Source organism: Pogona vitticeps, chromosome 3, assembly GCF_051106095.1.
Source record: "Pogona vitticeps strain Pit_001003342236 chromosome 3, PviZW2.1, whole genome shotgun sequence".
Lineage (NCBI taxonomy): Eukaryota > Metazoa > Chordata > Lepidosauria > Squamata > Agamidae > Pogona > Pogona vitticeps.
In genome coordinates, this window is record NC_135785.1 from 191,509,113 (window position 1) to 191,533,378 (window position 24,266).

General features: G+C 38.2%; 1 protein-coding gene across 5 annotated transcripts in view; it reads left to right on the forward strand.

Annotated features, from left to right (window-relative positions):
* IL1RAPL1 (interleukin 1 receptor accessory protein like 1) overlaps positions 1-21,216 on the forward strand; it is a 944,419-nt gene extending 923,203 nt beyond the window's left edge. For all 5 annotated transcript variants that reach the window (XM_072994270.2, XM_072994271.2, XM_078390459.1 and 2 more), the window contains 3 exons: positions 2,924-3,067; positions 15,951-16,121; positions 17,592-21,216. In XM_072994270.2, the coding sequence (XP_072850371.1) occupies positions 2,924-3,067; positions 15,951-16,121; positions 17,592-18,310 (1,034 nt within the window). In that variant the 3' untranslated portion in view covers positions 18,311-21,216. The remainder of the gene's footprint in view (positions 1-2,923; positions 3,068-15,950; positions 16,122-17,591) is intronic.
* The last annotated feature ends 3,050 nt before the right edge of the window (positions 21,217-24,266 follow it).

Consider the following 24,266-nt stretch of genomic DNA (forward strand, 5'->3'; position numbering starts at 1 on the left):
GGCTGGTGGCCAAGTCAGATTCAATCTATGACATGGAAGGAGGGGCAAAATCTTCTTTCTTAGTTGCACGAGTGCCCAGAATATCTACACAAACACCAAGGCTGAATGGCTATCCCCAAAGCACTGTGGAATCAAATTGTGCACTTCCTTGCTGCTGGGCATAACATCCAGGTCCTTTATGCTGGTGTAACTTTGCATTATGCCAGTATGAATATTGGGAAATGTCACAGATAACCATTGATTTCAGTGGCATTCAACTGTACTTGTTTTGAAACTGAAAGCAAGAAGTGAAAACTGTACAGAACATATTTCAAACAAGGCATCCTATGGTCTGAAATGGAATGTCTTTCATACAGTAGCATATCCATTCAGAAATACACGCAATAATTGGTGAAAAAAACTTCATGAAATTATTTCTGTGTAATCTCATAATAATTCTCGGCTGGTTTTTCAATGGTAGCATTTCCCCTCTGCCTCAATGCATCATCATTACGAAAGGCACATAAATAGTGCATTTTGCACCCTGCAACCTAGCACATTAAATTCCCATCTTCTGTTACTGCTAAACAGCTGCATCACAGGTGGCAGAAAATGATAAAATGGTAAGCTAGTCCTGTATGCTTTCCATTTCCATTTATTTCCTAAGCAATTTTATTACTATTCTAATGAAAGTGCTGTGGGTTTATTTATTGCGAGGAAACAAACGTGCTTCCTTATAGCTAAAAAATGTACCCAATATGTGGAACCAGCATTCCTGATCTTAAAACTGTACGATATAAAGGAATTTACACTACATTTTTGAAGAGAATAGTGAGGAAATATAAATCTTACAAAAAACAAAAATATTTAATTACAGTTTATTGTGTTTTAGAGAATGCTGAAGCTTTATAGAGACTGCATGCATCACAACAATAAAAATATAAACATAAGCTAGCTAGTGGAAATAAATATTATTCCTTATTATATTTCCCCTTCAGGTTCATACGTCTTTAATGGAAATATATAGCAGCACACTCTAAACAATATACAATGCATCACAAATGGATAAAACCATCAGAAAGACTACAGTGGACTCTCTACTTACGGAATTAATCCATATTGGAACAGTGGCTGCAAGTCGAAAAGTCTGTAGGTCAAATCTCCATTGACCTACAATGCATTGAAAACTGATTAATCCCATAACTGGCAGTTTTTATTCTGTTTTTGTTCCATTTTGGGTTTTTTTCTGGTCTGTAGGTCGATTCTCCGGCTGCAAGTCAAATCTAAATTTTGCAGCCAGAGAAGTCTGTAACTCGAAAATTCTGTAAGTCGAGCCGTCTGTAAGTCGAGGGTCCACTGTATTGTAAAGGAGACAATAAAGAGCCTTGTAGTTCCTCAAAAACTGATTTTATTGTGAAGTAATCTTTCATGAACACCTTCTTGGTGTCTGAAACATCCAGAGGATTATAGTTCATGAAAGCCTATTTCATGAGGGAACTAGTTCCTATAATTAAAAATCAAGACAAAATCTAACAAATGTCATGGGAATAGTAGTATTAGCACCAATTACCTTATAAACAAGCCTTTGGAACACTAGTAAAAATCAGATGGACTCAGGCCTCCTTCCCTTTACTGGTTGCCACCCAACCCCTCCACTGTGACTACTGCAAAAATACCAGCCCAACGGCAGCCCAATCTGCTTTCAAGATGGCTGCATGAACTACAGTACACGAGTTTGGCTGTGCCTAGCCTTGGACTTGTGTAATGAAGTTCAGGCTTGCAGCCAATCATAATGTCTACAAGTAGGCAGTTTCACAATACTATTATCCAGTTTCATACTAAAATATTCACAGGCTGGTTAATGACATGTGTACAATACAGAGCCTTTATTTTGCATTCTCTTTCCATCTATCACACCTTTTTAAAAACTAGCTTTGAACTCAAATCACTGCGATTTTTAAAAAGCTGGATAACAGAAATATTACCACCCATGATCTGTCCTGTGGTTGTTGCTTTCTTCGGATGACAAACGATTCTTCGTCTCTAATTTCCGTAACATTTTCTGAAACAATTCAAGAGCTCTCTCGCCTTTTGTAGTATATCATTTCATTTGACCAGCTCTTATTTCCTTGTCTTTAACAATAGCAGGACTAATAGTACCATTCACTCAAAATGGTCATTCTTACATCTTTATATGTGCAACTGCTTGGTAAATGTGAGGGCAATGGGCAATGATGACTTTAACACTTACAGTTATTATCTCATACAGGGTCTTACCACAGAGATTACTGTTGCCAGACAGATACAGCTATGTTTACCCTTGCCTTTTCCATCCTCAGAAACTAAGCTGCATGGAAGTGATTTCAATCCATCATGTAACCTCCCATGATACAATATAACACAGGAAAGTGGTTACATTTGGACTTTGAATGTCAGAATGTCAGAAATGACAAATTGGGGCGGTTTGCAACATTTGAGGGAGAAAAGACAAACCTGCTTATGGAAAGCTAAGGAGGCGAGATGAATTGTGTTATCAACGGGGAATGGTTTGAGATATTAAAGCCGAACTGAATCATGGGAAATCGAGACTCTTGAAACTATCTGTCTTCACATATTTGAACTGAGAGAAAGAAAAATGCCTGTATTTGCCTTCATCCTGTGTGACTGGTTAAAAATAGAACTCCTTAAAAATACAACATGCTATATGGGTTGTGAAGTGTTTCATCCACCTCTTGTGCAAAAGATAACCATGGTTATTGTTTCCAATCAGAATGATGATACGTCTTGTACCAATGAACTAGGAAACCACGTGTTGTTTCTCCACAGAGAAATGCTGTCATGGTTTGACCACTATTGATACAGTCCCCCACATCCATGATATGCTAATAAGTGGGTACCTGTAGTTCAGAATGTGGTGGTTATTAAGTTTTATAATTCTTTTCAGAGCTGATGTATACAGTTGAACTTGCTGGCGGGCTTGGTGCTATTCTGCTACTGCTTGTTTGTTTAGTGACAATCTACAAATGCTACAAGATTGAGATTATGCTCTTCTACAGGAATCATTTTGGTGCTGAAGAACTAGATGGAGGTAAGCAAGCATCTCCATGTACATTTTTAAATATGACTTTTGTTTTGGATTTCAAATGAAGATCTTAAAAAAGACACCAGAGATACACATAATATGAGGGCTAGATCCAACAATAAGCTAGCAGCTTGGGGGGGGGGAGAAATCACTCCTCATAAATTTCCATCTCTCCTGAAAACCAGTTGCAGAGAATCTACTATTTCCATCACCCCAGAGCTGGTGCAGTGGAGCTGCAGAAGATCACACATACATACATAGTTCTACTAAAACATATAATTGGGTCATTCTCCTATGATGGCATTTTACAATGCTGTCATGGGATATTGTCCATTGTCACTAATCAGGGGAGACAAAAAACTTGCTGATTATCTTGCAGTATATTTTTACTGCTTTTGACCAAACCATTCTAGCTTTCCAAAGAGTAGAATATACATCAAAAAACACAAGTGTGTGAAAATTCTATTTCTGATTTAATAATAATAATAATAATAATAATAATAATAATAATAATAATAATAATAATAATAATAATAATAATAATAATAATAATAATAATAATAATAATAATAATAATAATAATAATACTGTCAAATGATGAATCACACTATAATCAGGAAGACTGCTTGGGAGGCTTCCAATTTCATGCTATAACTTCACTGCCTACCTATAATAATAATAATAATAATAATAATAATAATAATAATAATAATAATAATAATAATAATAATAATAATAATAATAATAATAACAACAACAACAACAACAACAACAACAACAACAACAACAACAACAACAACAACAACAACAACAACATTCACTTTTCTAAGGGAGCTGGCGTTGTTTCCATTTGCAAGTCCCTGATTTTTATTCTGACTTTTAATCTGATTTTTAAAATTGCAGCAGAATCTCTCTATAGTGTCCCTTGGCTAACTTTACATAATGCATCAATGTTCTTGCCCTTGGAATATTTATGAGCCTTCGGTGATAAGTTAACAGACATGGGATGATTTTCACAGTCCCTCCCTTAAAGATCTCTGTACACTGGGAGAGAAGGCCCATCTTACTGCTGAAACCATGCAAACATCTGCAGATTTGCCTGCTGAAATGTAACGGAAAATGGAATGATTATTGATTGATTAATGGACATGGAAAAGAAAAGAAAAAAACCTCTGTTTGTACCAGAGGTCTTTTCCATTTTGTAACTGCAAAAGTACAAATTTGGATGTGGGCCACACATATTTATTTGTATCTCTGCCACCCCACATGAGACAGGGCTGGTTTTATAAAAGCTGCTTCTTTTTTCACATTCATTTCATTTTCTATTTCATTCAAACAGACAAACTTTCATCCACACTTGGATTTTTGTTCAACAGCAGATGTGCAAGCTTTCTGCAATGAAATAAACAGACCTTACTTGCCTCAACAGAGAATTTTTCTCTGCCTTTTCATGTTCACAAATCAATCATTTCATTTTCTGATTCACTTGGAACAAGAGATCAGTTCCACAGACGCCAAAAAACACAGAAGTATTGAAGGCTATCCATTGCATGGCCTCTGGCTCCCTCTAGTGGCCAGTTGGGGTAAATATATATTTCTGGGGTTTTTTCATTTAGTATTTTCAAGCAGCGGATAAAGATCTTGCAGATTGGGGGTCTACTGTATTAACATGTGACAGTTCTATAATGTGGGAACTATTAATAGAAGCACTAGGTGCATTAAATGACCAACAACTGCAGTTTTCAATCAGACTCTGATTAAGGGTTCAATATATCCTGTGGAGATCAGGCTAATCTCTAGAAGTGACATCCTGTTGATTCATGTAAACCTAATTTCCAGATAGTCTACAATGATCCAGAGATGGTTTTCAGTAACTTCTCAACATCTTCTACTTAACATGATTATACAATTTAAAATGTATTGTTTCCAGAGGATTAAATCATGTGCTCCATCCAATTGATGTCATGGTTTCAATCAGTATTTCTGAGCCAATTTTATATGAAATAAGAGAAGGCTGTTTTACATCAAGCATTCAGAGTGTATATGTCTTGGTGAATTCGTTCTCTCAGAATATTTGTTTGGTTCCATGTATAACAAAGAACTGAAAACACATGTGACTGCATAAATTCTATACACAGTTATTCACCAGGCATATTTAGCAGCAAGAATAGATGTAAAAACTGTTTTTAATTCATAAAAAGTCATTACATAAAGTTGTAAGGCCAATAATGATCAGAACTATGTTGTTTCAAGTTTTTACCATCTGGGAACTCCTTCAGACTCAGGAATTAATCCAAAATATATATTCTGAGAGTTTAAAAAAAAGTAAAGAGACTCTTTAAAAAGAGTTGCAAATTCAAACCCTCCAGTTTGGATGGCTGTCTGTAACCTATTACATATAACTGCAAGTAAATAAATAAATAAATATTTGTAAGGAAAATCCAGTTTATTCACAAGTGTACTATTTGGGTTATCAGAGGAAGAGTACTTAGATTTATAGGGCCTGATGTAACAGCGATATTGGGTCCATTTTCTCCCTGAAGCTGAATAGCCATTGACACCTACCCAACTGTACAGGTCAAGGTGCCTAGCACTGGAAGTCAGCTACGTTATTTTAACATGAGAGCAAAAATTCCACAGGTACCTTTTTGTGTTTTTCCAGAAAAAGTGTAACTACATATTAAATAGGTAACATCCTAAATGTCTTTTGTTAAACCCCAGGGCCCAAGGCAGGCACCCCATTCTGCCTAAAGGTAAGACCAATACTTGTGGTAGGGTTGAATCTGTAAGTCTAGACAAAAAAAAGGCCCTTTCACATTTTCAGGATATGAAAACATGGGCCTGTCATTAATAACCCTTGAATCACAAGTGAATAATGCCTTATGTGTGTATGTATATATTATATTACATATAACTTTCCCTCCACTGTTGTACCAAGGAGCATTTGGGAGTAAAAACAAAAGAGAGTTCCCAAAACAAAAGAATGTAAAGATCTTTGATAGTTAGTAGTCTAGATGGGAGGAGTATGGATGGATGGATGGATGGATGGATGGATGGATGGATGGATGGATGGATGGATGGATGGATGGATGGATGGATGGATGTAAAAGCAAAAACATATGATGATTTGTTGTAGGTTTTTCAGGCTGTTTGGCCATGTTCTGGAGGTTCTTCTTCCTAACGTTTTGCCAGTCTCTGTGGCTGGCATCTTCAGAGGACAGAAGCTAGAACAGAGTTCTCGTGGCAAAACACCTCAGCAAATAAAATGTTATAGGCTAGCCTTCGTGGTGGCAACTCTTGCTTTGAGGAACCTTGGGTTCAATTTCACCATATGATGAAAGAGTGCTATATTTATTTAGCCCCATACTGAAAATTGAAAGCTGGCTAGATAATTCAGTGAGTTAGGTATCTGGCTGTGGAGCCAAAGGTTGGGAATTTAATTCCCCACTGTGTTTTCTAGGGGAAAAAACTGCCTGTGTAACCCTGGGCAAGCTGCATAGTCCCAGGATGCCCTCAGAAAAAGGGAACAGCAAACCACTTCTGAGTACTCTCTACCTAGAAAACCCTGAAAAGGATTGGCATAAATCAAATTGAATTGATGGCGCATGATGATAATGATACTGAAAATTGTGTTACGGTTGTTGTAGTTATGTTTTACTAGCTTAATTCTGATTCAATTTCCTTCATCAAAAACTTCTATTTAGAAGTGATTGTTTTTGATACTTTGACAGTTATAATAGACTGACAGTGTTTAAGTCCTTAATAAAAATTAAAAATCACCTAGAACAAGTTTTGTCTGTTCATAAGCAGTAGATAAACATGAATGCAGTTGATAAGCATGATTACTGTCTTGTTCCAGTTTATTAAGAGTCTTGATAAAGCTAACCATTTATTAGATCTAACGGTTGAGAAGTAGAGGGAAATGGATTAGGGGGTAAAAATCAATGAAGAATAATTAGTATGTAATTTTCTTTATATTCCTTTCCCATAATTTTCACTCCATTTATGTCTAAATTAGGCCCTTCTTTCCCAGCCAAAGATTCAGGCATTACATAATCAATATTAATCTGCTAAAATGAACATACTTAGCAGACTTACTATTCCCGATCAGCTTCAGGCATTGTTCTTTAGTTTCATCTCAATGACCTAAGCAGAAAATTGTTCCAGCTGTACTCTAAAAAATAAAGCACCTCAATTCATTATATAAAATGCTTCACCTTAATATTATGATTTCTTTCTTCATTCTTGAGAATAGTACAAGAAAAAAGCATAATCCAATCAAAACTATTTCACTTGGACATAAAATTGATGTGGTCTGAACTGGAGATATAAAATCTAGATATATTCAAGTTTTGGAGGTAGGGGATTTCATTGTCCTTTATCCTGCCCAAGAAAAGTGGAAATTTGGGGAGAAAACAAAATAAATGCAAATTTAGGTTCCCATCAAGGGTAAATCAATCTTGCTATTTGTTCTGCCCTTAAAGTACTGCATTCTATCCAAAGGGAAAATAGTTTGCTGCTGTTGTTTTTTGCTTTTTATGCACCCCCAAATTACTATTTCTTCTACTGGAAAACTTGAAAATGTGCCCTTGTAAACATACACACACATACACACATGCCACCATCGTTGGTCATTTCATTCCACAGATATGCCAAACAATTGTTGACAAACTTTGAATCTGTAAGAGTATGGTGTCAGTGGGGATTTTTTATCTTTATTTATTAATTAAAACATTTTACCCTTCCTCACCATCCATATGAGATTCTCTAAGTCCTTAATCGACAGTCTTCAACTTTGTTACGTCCCACAACCTGACTAGTGATGCCCAGTGATGCCGTACCTCACTGCCTTCAGGCAATAAACCGAGCTCTCTGGCCCAGTGGTTAAATTGCAGTACTGCAATCAAGCTTCTGCTCACAACCTTGTTGTAAAATGCACAGAGAGTGCCTTTAGCACTATGGGATGGTATATAAGTCAAAACAACAACAGCAGCAGCAACAGTTCAATCCTGCACAGCTTTCCTAAGTTTCTAATGCAAAGGAGAGACAGAGCTATCATCATCACTGGTGACACCAAATCTCAATAAAGTTTTTCCCTGTCAATTTGTGTATATCACTTAGAATTGCATTAATCAGTTGCATTCTACAGCGACATAAATTGCAGTAACAAATTGCCACAATGAAACAAGTCAGCACTTGTGTCCTTCATGATATGCTGGTTACGTGAGTTTCTTTACTACCATTGTTGCAAGGAGCGACTTGTTAACTAGCAGCAGTAAACTGCTGTGATTTATGCCATTTCATTTAGGCTGGCACAACTAGCTGGTACGATTCTGACCATTCATGTTAACATTGCATTCAATTCTTTCACAGATTAAATAAAACAGAAGTGCTATCTTGGTTCAATACTAGATTTAATGTTCAAAAGATAAAAATCTTCTGGGTAGTGTAAATGCAGACTAATTCCCTCTTTAAATGCCTGCATTGTTCTGTCAGAAAACCATCTGGTCCTGGTACTCTTTCTTTAATTGTAGAGTGAATGGCACATAAAATGCCATCAAGTGTTATATCCTATGATAGTCAGTCTAAACTTCATTTAGAATTGGTGGATTAATATTCAGAGAAAAATACCTAGAACTTATGCGTATCAGGTAAATTATCTTTCTTATGCAGATCCCCAATAACTTCATTACAAAACTTATTTTGCATCAACCTCTTTGCAACTGGTCTTTTAAACAATTTATAATCCACAACATTCTAATTTCTTTGTTGCTTTGAATGGAAAGCCCCAAGATTGTTACCATTCTCTTTCAAGAATGTTTGAGTTTACATGTACACTGCCCTGCATTCACTGGAAGAAAAGCAAGATATAATTGTAACTACTACACAAGGTATAAGAAAATAGATGGCTAATTTTCAGTCATTGAAATTTGAATTACAAAGGTAATATGAGACAATGCTCTGACATTTAATTTTGGAGTCCAGAAATACCTATGTTAACTGAATTTCTATCCTTTTCCTAGTAATGAAATAATCCATATCCACAGGCTATATTTCTATGACAAAAATGATAAAGAACTGAACTTTTTTGATCTTACAGTATATACACTAATAATAGTTCAGGTTATTTGAGCTATCCATAAAATTCGTGCTCTACAATTTTTGTTTCCATCTGCAATTTTCAAGTCTTGAAAATTAATTTTATATAATTAGATTAATTTTATATAAGATAAAACTTATTGGCCCTGCACACCAGCAAATAAAGAGGCCGTACAATACAGGAGATGGGCCGTAATGTCACTAACCATTTTAATCCCCTAACCTGCAGTGAGGCCTAAGATGAACCATGAACAGGAGCAAGTGGAGCACCCAGACCCCTCTCCAGCCCAGCCTGGATAAGTCCCTGGCCCTGGGGCCCTGCTGTACATTGCCAGCCTTGCCCTGGTCATTTCTACCAGTGGGGACATTCCTGAGTCCATTTGCAGCCCAACTCCCATGATCCGAGTCTGGTCGTACACAGAGATTGCCTCAGGGGGTTGACCCTACATGTATCCCTGATCCACGTGATTTTCAGCCCTCAGTCAGGGGACTCAATCACTCAATGGCAGCTCACTACTAAGACTCCTATCCTGGCACTACCCACAAATTTGTGACTTTTTAATATGATACTATCCTGAACATGCCCTGTGGGAGTCAGAACAGAATAGGCAATCACAGACCTTTTTTTTGCTCAATATGCCAATTAGGGAACCCAAGCCCAATATTCCTATCCAGTCCTGCCAGCCAACCAGAGGTTTCACTCCAGGCTACAGGGTAGTTGGGCCATACAACGAAGGCCACCTTTAAGGATTTCTACCTTAACCCCAGCACCACTGATGCTGTGACATATTTGCATCATACGCTATGGCCTACCTCCCAATTACTTAGAGAGAGGGAATGCTCCTCCTCTCTCCCAGCTGCACAGCAGTGGGAATATGGAGGTGGCATTCTTCTGGCTCAAGATAAAAATATGATGCTAGTGATAGAAATCTTCAGCTGTTTATTGAAACAGCTTCCTTGCATAGAAGGAAGAAAAAACACAAAATTACTCTCCTTGCTTTACAAGAGGGTGGTGTGTTTTGTGGTGCCGTCAGCAAAAGAAGAGTGATAACTAGGGGGAGGATTTCTATGACGTATCATTCCCACCACACACACAACCTATGAGGTTATGGGTGGTTTTCAACATGGTCATGAGCAATCTGGTGAGAAAGGCCAGATTACTCATAAATGTATTTGATCTTGCTTATGGATTCATATGTAGGTTGCAAGAAAATGTGAAATGTGATAACAAATCCTCCCCCTAGTAATAACACTTGAGTTTTGCAAAATAGGCAGTGCAGCACAAATAATTCTGGCCGTCAATAACCCTTCAATGCAAGTCCTGTGCAAAATGGTGATAGTTGTTGCCTTTTTGCAGGGGATTAAAAGGATCAGAGAGGATATTTCCTCTTTTCAATATATAAGCCAGGCCTTTTTTGCTTTCTGTATGTCTGTGCTTTGCTTCTGGAAACAAACAGGTGTTAGTTTTGCAAAGGTACAGTTTGCTGAAATTACAGAAGCTGCAACAATTAAAAATAGCATCTCCCAGCTCACTCTGGGGCCTGAAGGCAAGAAATACCATAGGCTTGAAGAATCTTCGTCAAAGAATAAAGTCATTTGAGTCAATCTAAAAAGATGACAACAAAGAATTCAGCAAGTGTTTTTCATGTCCCAAGCAAATCTTCCTCTAACCAAATGTATCACCAAATGTGTCCAACATTATGATGTTATAAATATGGCTGAATACAGTCCTTTAGTTATCTCTCTTCCTTTCAAGCATATTTAGAAAATGGCTTTGATTATTTGAACTACTTAACTATTTTAGACAAAGTCCAATCATTATGAGGGTCAATGTAAGGCTGTGGGCAGAGTGCTGGAATAGAGCTCAGGAGACCTGGGTTCAAATCCCTACTCTGGGTATAAATCCCTACCATAAAAACTCATTAGGGAGTGGCTGTTTTGAACATCTTGAATACCTCAAAATCTGAAAAAAAACCTCAAAAAAAAAGCTGCTTGATGGCATACAACAACAAATTCCAGTTGTTCTTCCCAAGAACTACAGATCAATGGAACTTAGATCACTATATCAGTCTCATCAGAACCAATAACTGGATTTCACCTTAACGTTCCATATAGCTGATGAATAAATCAAGCATAGGGATAGAAAAGCAGTGCACTGGATTTAACTATCTTGCTGAAAGTAGCGTTTTTACACCACCTCCAGGAAGAAATACAGTGGGTGGCATCTCAACAGTTTGCACAATGGCAAGGTTTATGGGCATTTCAGAGAAAAACTATGCAAAAAGTAATACAGAGGTTTCAAATGAAAAGTGCTAAAACATGTTAAATTTAAACATACAAATATGCTTCATTCAATGTGTAAAATGCATAAATGCGATAATATGCATAAATAAGTGCATACATTGGCTAAATAAATGCATGCATTAGCGTGCAGGACTGGTAGTGCTGATTTTCAGACAGTTAAGAGTCCTATCCCATCGCAAGGGACCAGAGGCTTCTCCAGGATGAAAGGGACCCTGATAGAGCATTAGAACCTGAGGGAGGGGTTTTCTTTGCTACATTTAATTCATGATAAAAGGATGCAGCTGGTATCAGCCCTCATAACTTTATGCAACCAGATTTAAGCCAAAGTTTTCTTGTCTACTCGTTTGCCTGCTCCACCTGGTTCCAGAGACAGGGCCTTTCCCTTGCATTTCAGAACAGAAATTCATCAAGTGAGAACAGAGCCATAAGTAGGACAAAGCAACTGGATTCTGTCCCAAGGGATCAAAAACTGGAGGGTGCCAAAACCCAGAGGAGAATCTACGGAAGGTAGATTCGGGAAAAATTACCCTGTTTTCCAGCATTATTCACTTTTCTCTTTTTGGAAATAGAAATGTTGTCTTTCTTGGGATGCTCTTTTTTTTCTTGGCTGGGAGTCATGCCAAGAAGGGCCAAGAAGGTAGGAAATAGTACAATTTGCCTCAAGTGCCAAAATTTCTAGTTTTAGCTCCAAGTGCAAACATCTGCCTCCCCATTTATAAAATATACATGCTGGAGGCTTAATATGTGAAAGAAGGCAGATTGGCAAGGGACAGAAGTATCATTCAAAATGGAATGCAAAGAGGTGCATCACAAAAAGTAGATGTTTTTCCTCTTCTGTCTCCATCCTAAATTTAAAATGTTAAATGTGACACTCCAGCTTCTTAATATGAATGGACAGGATTGTATTGTAAAACTGCAGTAAGTCCTGTTGAATTCAAAGGCGGTTTACATTTGAGCAGACAGAACTACACTTCAAGGATTTTTCCCCTTAATAGCTCCATATTGATGAAGCATTTGAAGTTTTACTAGGCAGTGGCAGAAGTATGTGCTGGATACTGAATGATGCTTTTGCAGATCGCATTCAGATAAAGTGCGGTTGGAACTGCTCCAAATAACATCGACAGTGTTTGGAAGCATTGCTATTAAAGCAAGACGGGGATTTCACAAATTTGGGGAGGGGGTTTGTTTTTAATCTCGCTGCCAGCTCAGAAGGCTCTGGTAAATGTTTTCAGCATATCGGGTTTTATGTGCTCAATAGCAGGTGTTGTTTTTCTTCATAAGGATAGACATAGAGAGGTAGTATGTTTATCAGTAAAGCACCATTACTCTGCCAAAAAGCAAATCTTCCAAATGGCATAATCTATACTTAGGGCCAAAGTGCAAGCAACAAATCAATCACATTTTCACTTAGAAGATGCATTGATATAGAAGGCTTTAGTTGCACTTTCCTCAGGCTTTTGAGAATAAATTAAGAAGTGTTACTCAGATAGGAAGCAGAAGCCTGTCACCCAGCTCTTGAATTTTAACCCTGCTCTTTTTTTGATCCTGCAAAATTGCAACAGTTGGCAATGTACTATCTTGAGTGTTTACATAAAAGTTTGGGCTGCCACAACTTCCAGTTGGATGAGAGCATATGTGCAAATGTGCTCACACACATGCACGTCTATGCATGTACACACACTCACACACATACAGACACAGGTGAAACAAAACAGAACATAGGCAGAGCATCTGAACTACACCTTGGGAACGTAGATTGTGTTGGATATTTATTGAGATCCACAGGAATATGGGAAACTGCCATGGTTAAATAATTGCACCACCTTCTTGTAGCTCAGCTTGCTTTTGCTATTATTGATAACTGATCCTAAGAAAATTCCTGCGGTTTATGGTGATCTAAATTCAGAAGCAGTTGTTGGAATATGGCTGTGGCTGTTTCACCTCATTCTGGATGATGCAGAGCCTCTTCTGAAAGCAGAATAGACATGGTTTGAAATTATCTGTGAAACTCATTGCAATTCTCTGTGAACTGCATCACAGCTAATGTTCATCCTCTACCTTCTCCTTGGCAAAAGCCACAGTGAGATAATCCCCAGTGGACTGTGTTTTAAAACAGGTTTCTAATATGTTTTTAAAACAGGCCTCATTTTATTTGAAGGAAGATTAAAGACTATTTTAACTTTAACTTGAGATAGCAGGGTGGCACCTAAAGGTCATATATACACACACAGACATGCACACACACACACACACACACACACACACACACACACACACACACACACACTTTTAAGAAATGCATATATTTAGGTGCCACCCTGCTATCTCAAGTTAAAATAGTCTTTATATATATAAAGACTATTTAATAGACTATTTAAAGACTTATATATAAAAGAAACAGGGCACACATACATCCATATTGTATTTTCCATTCACCAGTATGATCATGTACTTTGCTACTGTGAAGGGCTGACCAGCAGAAACACTTCAAGGACACAATTACTCTTTTAATTGTGCAGTGTTAGGTTTTCTAAAATGGTGTACAGTCCATATGGAGGCCACAGATTGCAGGCAAGCCTCCTGTCACCTCCTTCAGATTTGCTTCCATAGGCAAGGCTAATCCCTCAAACAAGATTGCCTCCTCCCCATTCTCACCAAACCATCTCCTAACATGTGTGCAGTAAGCAAACCCCCTCCTGCTCATGTGGAAGTCTACATACATGCACATCCACGGATGTCTGGAATTAGCACCCAAAATTTGGGAGCAAGGCTAGTGGGCACACAGAATCAGGGGCAGTAGGTAAGTTCTCTCCCATTAAGATGCAGTGAAATTCAAGACTCATGCATTGCTTTTCATATAGGCCATCAGCAGTACTGGGAAACTATTTTCAAATTTAATGTGAAATGAAATGTAAAAAGGAGTAAAAAGATGTACTGTTAATAAATATCTCAGTTCAGCACTGAATCATTGTAACTCTGTGCATGGCACACAGCAAGGTATTCAATGAGGCCACTTTTACAAGCAATTGATATTCTCTATAGCCTGTGCCTAATATTGTCTGGAGAGTTAGATGCATGTTAACATTTCATTACTCCTGCCATTGATTTTTCCTACTTTCTTCGCAACAAAAATCAAGATGTGACCTCTTACTCCCCTGTATTATTTCCAGAGCACTTGGCATTATTGACCCCTTAATGAAAATTAATGATGGCTTCTTCCATTCCATCTTGCATGTAAGCATATTGGATGCATATTATATTCAAAACCTTAGTGCAATGAACTACATTCATTCAAACATACATCTAAAAAAATAAAAAGGAAGGCTTTTCTTGCCCTATCTTTTGTGCCATATTTTAATGGAAACATTCTCAATTTCTTCTCACTCATATTTGCTTGACCACCTTGATTTTATAATGTTGTTATTGCATTTTTCAACCAATACAATGTATATTGTATTGTCTTGATGATGATGCTTCATTTTTAAAACCAAAACTTTAAATTTCAGATTCAAATTCTATAGTGTTACTGTTTTGTTTACATTTAAATGCTTTAGGAAAGACAGAGATTTTAAAATCTTAATCTCAACTATAATAATATATCATCTTGAAGCAAAAAAAAAATTCAAAATGAGTTTTGATTAAAAAAAATTCCAAACTCAGCCTTCTTTTTCCCACCTTAAAGTGAATTTCCCCTGTTGCAAATGCACATAGGTTCTCAAAAAAATCTTTACATGCCTTATGATGCAAAGCCATGTACACAAATAAGCATTAGGCAGACGTTCTCAGATACTTTTCTTTCCTGTACAGTGTGGTAGTTTGACTGCATGTGTGGTTCCCAGATCCGTGTATCCATGGTCACAACGCACCATTCCCTCAAATTTATTTCTCCCCCTCCATTTTGCTCAACAAGTCCTCTCATCTGTAAGAGATGTGGGGAGGGCAATTTTGTCACAGTGTCCCCTAAACTGTTTTAGGCTAGAGAGTGGGCTTCTGGTTGTGAAAGATGTCCTCTCCTGGGCCTAAAACTGCTCAAGTTCAGCCCAAATCTCTGGGGAAATAGTTGCCTTTATCAACTAGAAGTCATAAGGGTTAAATTCAAGAAAAAGAGAGGTTTTGGTAGAAACAGTAGTTCATATGGTGTGATGTCAGAGTAGCTGATGTGGGCACCCTCCAAGTTGTATAGTGTATGTAGTTCAGGGGTTTCTGGAAGTTACATACCCTTGGCCTAAGCAGTGAAGAATGTGTTGTCTTTGCTGAAGCCATCTGTTCCTATAATGGGAAATGTAGCTTGTAAACCTGATACAGTAGGGCAGAAAGGGAAAAGGCAGCAAAAGTAAAGTCAAAGAAAACTGCTGAAGAGGAGATCAGCGTGCCTTTAGGGAAAAGAGGATATTAGCTAAACAAATACATAGAGGAACATCAAGTTCTGTCTACTTCCTTTCTTTTTTTTTTTGTCCGTGTCTTCCCCTTCCCTTTATATTTTCAGATAACAAAGATTATGATGCATACCTGTCATACACCAAAGTGGATCCCGACCAATGGAATCAGGAAACTGGGGAAGAAGAACGGTTTGCTCTTGAGATCTTACCGGATATGCTGGAAAAGCATTATGGGTACAAATTGTTCATTCCAGATAGAGATTTGATACCAACTGGAAGTAAGTTATAATTTTTTTTTAAAAAAATTGCATGCAGTACAGTATTCTGCAATTTTATATAGTTATTTATTTAAAATATTGATACCCCACCTTGCTCCTTAAAAAAGAACCCAACGTGGCCTATACCAGTTGAAAACATTATTTAAAGCTAAAAACAATTAATATACAAAGGTGGCATACATCATTAAAGTGCAGTATTTAAAGCTAAAAACAATGAGTATAGAAAGGCAGCCTAAATCATTAAAAGGCAATATTTAAAGCTGCAAACATTCAGTATAGAAATATTTAAAAGGAACAAGTTAATGCCACTCTGAGAAATGGAAAACACAAGCAATACTAAAAACACACACACAAAACAGTAATGTGTAACAATCCATCTAAAAAATCATGTTCAGTCACTGCAGGAAAGGCTTGCTTGAACAGAAAGGTCTTCATTTGCCTGTGGAAGGACAGCAAAGTTGGGGCCAACCTAGCCTCCTGTGGGAGGGAGTTCTAAAGTCTGGGAGCAGCAACAGAGAAGGCCCTCTCCTATGTCCCTAACAAATGCACCTGCAAAGCAATATTAACATGAGAAGAACCCATCCTCTCTCTGTCAGTGTAGCAGTGTTTTAATAGTATTTCATGATATGAGTTCCTCCAGCAGGAATGGGTAACCACTGAAAGTCCAAGAGCCGTATCAGCCAGTTCCATTTACCCCCCCCACACACACACACACACAGAGGATCCCAGTGGGCCATAGCCAGTGTCTATTATCCCCATTGCGCCTGGGGTGGGGGTAGGCCAGAAAGCATTTAGCCACCAATGGGCTGCAGTAAAGGCCTCAGCACATTTCATGGGTTCCATGGGCCACACAATCCCCATCCTTGTGCTAAGACTTAGTGGCAAAGTTGCTGGCTATAAATATGCAGTCCAAAGTTTACTATGTGAAGAATGATATTAAACTGAAAGTAACATAGACAGTGGCTAAAATTCCTTTTGTTCAGCTATGCTGCATACATGGCTTACATGGCTTAGCTGTGCAAACAGGATTTCAGTCAGTGAATATTCATTGGTTACTAGTTGTTGTTAATCTGGTATATCAACAAAGGCTGGAATCCAATTGAACAATTATGCTTGTATCTGTCAGCATAAATTTCAGTGGCAAACTGCCATAAATTAACAAGTCAGCATAGGCATTTGCAGTCACACACCAAATCAGGGGACTGACACACAACAGCAAATTCCTACACTAATTTCATATCTAGTGGCATTACTGAGATTTAAGCCAATGCACTTTCAGAAGCAAGTGTAAGCAATAGGAATCTGGCCAATATATGAGATCCTTTTAAAAGTAATAAATTAAACGAATATTTACATTCATTTAGGACATGAAGACAAAAATTAAAAATAACTTGCTTGTAATTTCTGTACAGCGTTAGCATTTCAGTCATGTGTTTCAGCTGATTTTGAGCCTCTCTTTTGCTTTTGTAGCATATATAGAAGACGTTGCAAGATGTGTAGACCAAAGCAAGCGACTGATCATTGTCATGACTCCAAATTATGTGGTGAGAAGAGGCTGGAGTATCTTTGAACTGGAAACAAGACTTCGAAATATGTTAGTTACAGGAGAAATTAAAGTGATACTAATTGAATGCAGTGAACTCCGGGGGATTATGAACTACCAGGAGGTTGAGGCCCTGAAGCATACTATCAAGCTCCTAACTGTGATTAAATGGCATGGACCAAAATGCAACAAGTTAAATTCCAAATTCTGGAAACGTTTACAGTATGAAATGCCTTTTAAGAGGATAGAACCCATCACACATGAGCAGGTTTTAGATGTCAGTGAGCAGGGGCCCTTTGGGGAACTGCAGACGGTCTCAGCAATTTCCATGGCTGCTGCTACCTCCACTGCTCTTGCCACTGCCCATCCTGACCTGCGCTCCACCTTTCATAACACGTATCATTCCCAGATGCGCCAGAAACACTATTATCGAAGCTATGAATACGACGTACCTCCTACTGGCACCCTGCCTCTTACCTCAATAGGTAACCAGCATACCTACTGCAACATCCCTATGACACTTATTAATGGGCAGAGGCCACAGACAAAAACTAACAGGGAGCAGAATCCCGACGAGGCTCATACAAACAGTGCGATACTGCCACTATTACCACGGGAAACCAGTATATCCAGTGTCATTTGGTGACATACATGCAAGGGGGAATTCAGCCCCCTTGTGTAGAAGCTAAGTCTGCAGTCCGGTGCCTGGAACTACATCCTCGACTGCTGCTGTTAAACATGCATTACAATCTATGAAATATGAGGAAAAACAGGGTCTTGTACATATGTTTTTGCAAATTTCTTTGTAGCATCAGTCTTCCTGTTTTACCCATGTCTCTTGCCATTCACATTTTGACTTTGTTTTATATGTCACTGGGATTTGTATATTTGCATTTTTTAAAAAAAGAGAAGTGAAGAGACTGCTGTATAGATAGGAAAAATCTTTTTGCTTCATTAGTATAGTTTGCGTGTTGTTGGGTTTTGGGTTTTTTTAAACATTTCTTGGGAATGCTTGGACAAAGCTCTGTTGAACCCAGAAGCACTATCTGTTTTGTTGGCCTGTCTAGCCTGAACCCCAGAGGCCATGCTTGCAACAATTCACAAATGTGTGTGTGGGTGTGAGTGTGAGTGTGAACACTTGTTCTTAGGAGGATGCTACTGGTGATTCATAAACCTTTCTTCATTTATTATCCCTCTCTGTCCTCTTACCTTCAAGTTTTTACAGCACCAGACACTGAGTGAAATTACAGATGGTCTAATTGTCTAACATTTCACATAGTAAATAGTTGTGGAACCAACCAACCAGCCAACCAACCCCACCCCGACCCCAGTCTGTATCACCCGCTTCACATAATCACTATTACCACTATGGAGTACGTAGAAAGAAAAATAAGGGTTTCTCTATTTTATTTTATGAGTTGACTATATGCCTTTTATAGAGAGAGAACATGCTGATTCTTAATTCATCCACTTCTTGAGAAAGTGTTAGATGTGTTTGTGACTCTCCCCAGACCTTTTTTTTCTTTGGTTGAGATCATTGGGGTTTTTTTCCTTTTAAATTCTACAAATGAGATTATTTACATTTGTCAGGCAAGTAAGGCAATAGGCACTGATGTGCACTAAATCCCGCAGCGATTTATGGCAATGGCTTCCAAACCAAAGGAGAGCAGAAGGACAATATCTAATATGGTTCGTCATATTGTATTACAAAAAAAATATGCTGTCTTTTAAGAAATATGAGAATATTTGTGTGCAGCCGTTTTTGGAGTCCCCATGTATACTGAAGTTCAGTCAGCAACTTTTCTTTTCACTGATACATCCAGAATTTAGCATGTTTTATTATTCATTTTTATTTTTTTAAAGCTTGTAATAATAATTTAGAAGTTGTTTTGAATTCCAAGGTTGTTTAAAGGAGATCTCAGGAGGTTGCAAAAGTAAATACCAACAAACATCAATATTTTATATAAGATAAATATTTAAAATAGACCCAGAAATGTTGGAAACAATTAATGTTATTGAATAAAAATAAACTAGTTTTATTTTGAATGTATGATTTCATCTTTAACAAGTTGAAGAAAGAGCATGCAGCTTGGCTCCGGGAATTATTCTGTGCATAAACTCCAGAGCTGAATTGTGTCTATGTGGAATTCAGTGAGAGTTTGTCATAGACTTTAGCAAAGCGGATTTTTACTCCTCATTGAGCCAGTGTTAACACAATCATGATTAATATCCATATTTACACATACTGATGCAATAGCCAACTTTCATATGAACATCTGGGGGGCAACACTAGGATATTGCATTAGTACCACACTAGATAATCAGCAGCACATTTATAAATGTGTAAACGGATGCAGTGAAACACTGATGATGCTTAAATTACACCAGAAGAGAATGTAACCTTCTCTGTATTGTACTCAAAATGCAACAATTCACTTGCTGGAAACAATTGTTTAAAACTACCAACATTTTATTCAATTAGAGTTTCCCGGGCATGGTCACTGTCGTGGCTACTGTGTGTTTTGTTCTGTCATTGTGTGGAAGAAGGCTGTTTATAGTTTTACCTGGATAAGGCAGAATGCGGTTAAAGAATGTATAAACAGCAGTCTATGAATATTTGTAGACTTCAAGTGTGTATGATACTAGGCAGCCTCATATTGTAACTGGTGAGGAAATATCGGCAAACCATGTTCAAGGACTCCAGGATATACACTGACTTTTATTTGCCTAACAATATTTATCTCTCAGGTCCTTTTCTAATAATCTGTCATTTTGTTAATATGTGCTCCCCTACCCCTGATAAAAAATAAACCTGGACATGTGCCAAATAAATCACATCAAGCAAATAAAGCTGCCAAGATAGGTGGAATTTGAAAGCATCTTTGCACAGGTCATTCTTTGAAAATGTAAGATGGATATTGTTTGTTACAGACACCTGCCAATTACTGATAACATTTGATGGCCTTTGATGAGATTCCAAATCTCAGACCTTCCCGACTACAAGTACTCCACCTACCCCAAAAGTTAAATCAGTGCAGTGAACTATCCATTTTAATTTTAAAGCTGGGGAGTGGATTATGAAGTACGTGTAAAGCATTACAATTTGACCACAATCACAATGTAGGTGTTAGGAGGGCTGTGGGTTTTTTAAATCTTGATTTTGTTTTGTTCTTTGAAGTCCCACCAGGAATACTTATTTCTTCTATTTTTAATGTAGATTTAAGCACTTTGAATAGCATGATTCAGGGATTGATGGATACTGTTTGATATTCACACTACTTAAAGAGAAGATTTTTCTTACAATGCTTTGTCATATTGTTGAATAAAAACAAACAAGAAAGAAATTGAGTGTGTGAAAGAGCTTGTCCACAAAAAACATTTGGACAAGGCCGTTTCTGGCTTTAGAAACATTCCGCCCAAGGACACCTCTTCAAAAAACAGCTCTGTGTGAGAAAAAAAAATAAAGGAACTGTCATTATGTTCACATACTCAATGTTCAACTAAAGTTCTGTTTGAACACAAAATAAAAAGAAAAAATATATATTTGCCCTAGTTCTTGGGCTCCATCCTTATTTATAGGGAAAGGAGGTGGGAGGGAGAAACGTTATAATTTTTGTATGCAAAGTCAAGTGTACCTATAGAAATTCGTCAAGGTTATTTAAAAAATGCATTCTTATGTAGGCTGGTGCTCTCATCACATACTAGTCATGGTGAATGGAAACCTTCATTGCCTCTGTATACCTTTGCAATTAAAGCAAGGAAGTGCCTCTGTACTCATATCCTGCTTGGTGGCTTCTGGATAGCCACTTTGAGAACAGAATGCTGTTCTAGTTAGACCTTCCGTCTGATCCAGATGATCTCTTCAGGCCCTCTTGTTTTGAATCCAATGCAAAGTTTAGTATGCTTAACACTCTTTCTACAACCTTTGCTCAGTTTGTACAGTCTAATCAATGGATGGATGGATGGATAGCTCAGCCAGAGCTCAGAAGCTCAATTCCACATTGTGCCTCCCTGGAGAGGAGCCAGACTGTGTAGCCTTCAGCAGGCTGCACAGCTCCAGAGCACCAGAGAATGGTAAAGGGAATAGTAAACCAGTCCTCCTGAGCACTTGCACCTAGAAAACCCTGGAAGCAGTTTCTGTAAGTCGGAATTGACTTGAGAGCATGTAGTTCGTTATTAGTAATCACTGGGCAAAGGTTTTCTAGATCAAAATCCATTGGTTCATGTGGATTTTCAGAGTAACTATTATAAAAGCAAAGTGTTCTGCTTAGATACTGCCCCATTGCACTTGAAGCACTCTCTGGGCAGTTTACAATTTAATTATTTAAGCTATACATTGCGCACGCACACGTGCACACGCGCACACACACGCACAGAGAGAGAGAGAGAGAGAGAGCTCAGTACTCATTTTACCAACCTCAGAAAGATGGAAGGCTGAATGAACCTTGAACCAGCTACCTGGGATTGGACCCCAGCTTGTGAGCACAGTTTGGGCTGCAGTACAGCAATTTAACCACTGTGCGATGAGGCTATACTTACAGACCATCCTTTATTATGGAACTAATATTCTTAAAAACCTGTGGACATTCTTCACCTGTTTTATTTTTCTAACTAGCAGCGCCAAAGGTACCTAATATGATTAAATGCTTATTTCATGTTGCCATTTTCTGATAGAAGCCATCAGAAAGAGATCCAATATTTCCGCCCATACCAGTAAATAAACAGGCAAGACACAGAAGATGGGTTAAACAACTTTGACTAATTAAATCCCCAAACTGAGATGGGGCTTAAAGTAGTGTACCACACCTAGGCACAGGAGCAGGTGGACAAACCAAGCGCCTCGGGTTCAGGTTGAGTGAGCCCCAACCAGCCCAAACTGGGGAGATAACCTCAGGCTTGTCTCCCTCCCAAGTCTCATGAACTGAGATTGGTCATTACCTGAGGCTTCCTCAAAAAGCTATTCCTGTTTGCATACCTGAAGCACACAATTCGTGGCACCCATTCAGGGGACCTAGTTACCAAATGGGGACCTGTGAATCTCACTATTACATTTCATCTCCCCACACGATCCACCAGATTGTGATCTATTTAAACAGAACACCACCCTTAATCTGCCCATCTGTTCCATGAGAAACAGGAAAGGCAAAACTCCCCTGGGCCCCTTTTGTTCACTACACCAATCATGGAATCTGGGCTCAAAGTTCCTATCCAGCCCCTGAAGTTATCGTCTGACTTACAGGGAAGGTGAGTGGGCTGCTCTGTTCCCAGCAAAGAGATCTACCTTGGGTAAGGTCTCACTATAAGAGCCCATTGCCTTCCCCCAATTTAGGATATCACAGCAACATGACTAGTCCTACCTTTTCCTCACTGCAGGAGATGAAAAAGCCCACTTCCTTTCAGCTGCATCACAGCACTCATTTGGAGGCAACTTTGTGAAAGAAAAGAATTTGTACACAGTGAATTGCAACCAGTCTTGGAACTCAGCAGAGTTCTACTCATGCTAAAAGAAAATGCAAGAGCATGACTTTTTGAATTTATCTGCACCAACACGGCTGTTGAGAAATGAGGAATGAGGGCAATGTTCCCTCCATGTGTGACACCCCCCATGTGCACAACTCCACCCTCCCCACACAGGGTCCTGTTGAGACTGAAAATCATCACTGTGGGTGCATGGAGGAGGAAGAAAACTACACAGTGGGGGGCAAAGGCCCCCATGCTAATGCAGTGATGCACCTTAGAGGGAACCTTGTGGCAGGGGGTGGGAATTACTACTTCAGTTTTTTCCTTTAACTCCCAGTTTCCTCTGTAAACAGAAAGATCCCTTCCCTCCATGTTTTATTTTTTAAACAATATTTAATTGGTTGAAACTTAAAAAAAAAACAACAACACAAATGAGAAGGAATCACAACTAGAAGCATTCCAGCTCAAATAAAGAATAAATCTAAATATAGGCTTCTATAAAAGGCTTCCAGAATTTAAAAATATATCCATACATAATTGTTATCCATATGCCATGTGTTCATATGATGAAGGCATTGTTATATGCATAAAAGATCCTTTCCCTTCATAGAGAAGACTTTCTGATTCCAAACCACTTTCCTGAAAATTATACATTTGCTAGTATTTTGGCAGGATATTGTGCCATATTGATGTCTTCTTAGTTAAGAGCTTTCAAGACATTTGCTGGAGGTGTTTTAGTAGTTTGGGATTCTAGAATCTTTTGGAAAAGATACTAGTAAAAATCATATAGTTCTGTATGCACTGCTTACATTTTAACTCAGTTTGTGACAACCTGAGTTGTACAGCTAGTAGTCTAATAGTTTCTGGGGAGGGGAAGCCAAGGTCAGCTGCTCATATGTCTCTTGGGAAGGAAAAACGATCTAAGGCTATGCTAGTGGGTGCAAGTGCAAAAGACATAGCTATTTTTGTAGATGATCTGCAATGGAGAGTGGTTGCGGTGACCTGCATGTCTGAAGGAATGCTTGCCCGCACCCTACAGGACTAGTGCTTCCTTCCTTCGTACGTTCATCACATCGTGCATCTAAACTGTTTTAGAGTATCTTAACATGGTTTAAATTGTTTCAGCATGTCTGAATCATTCT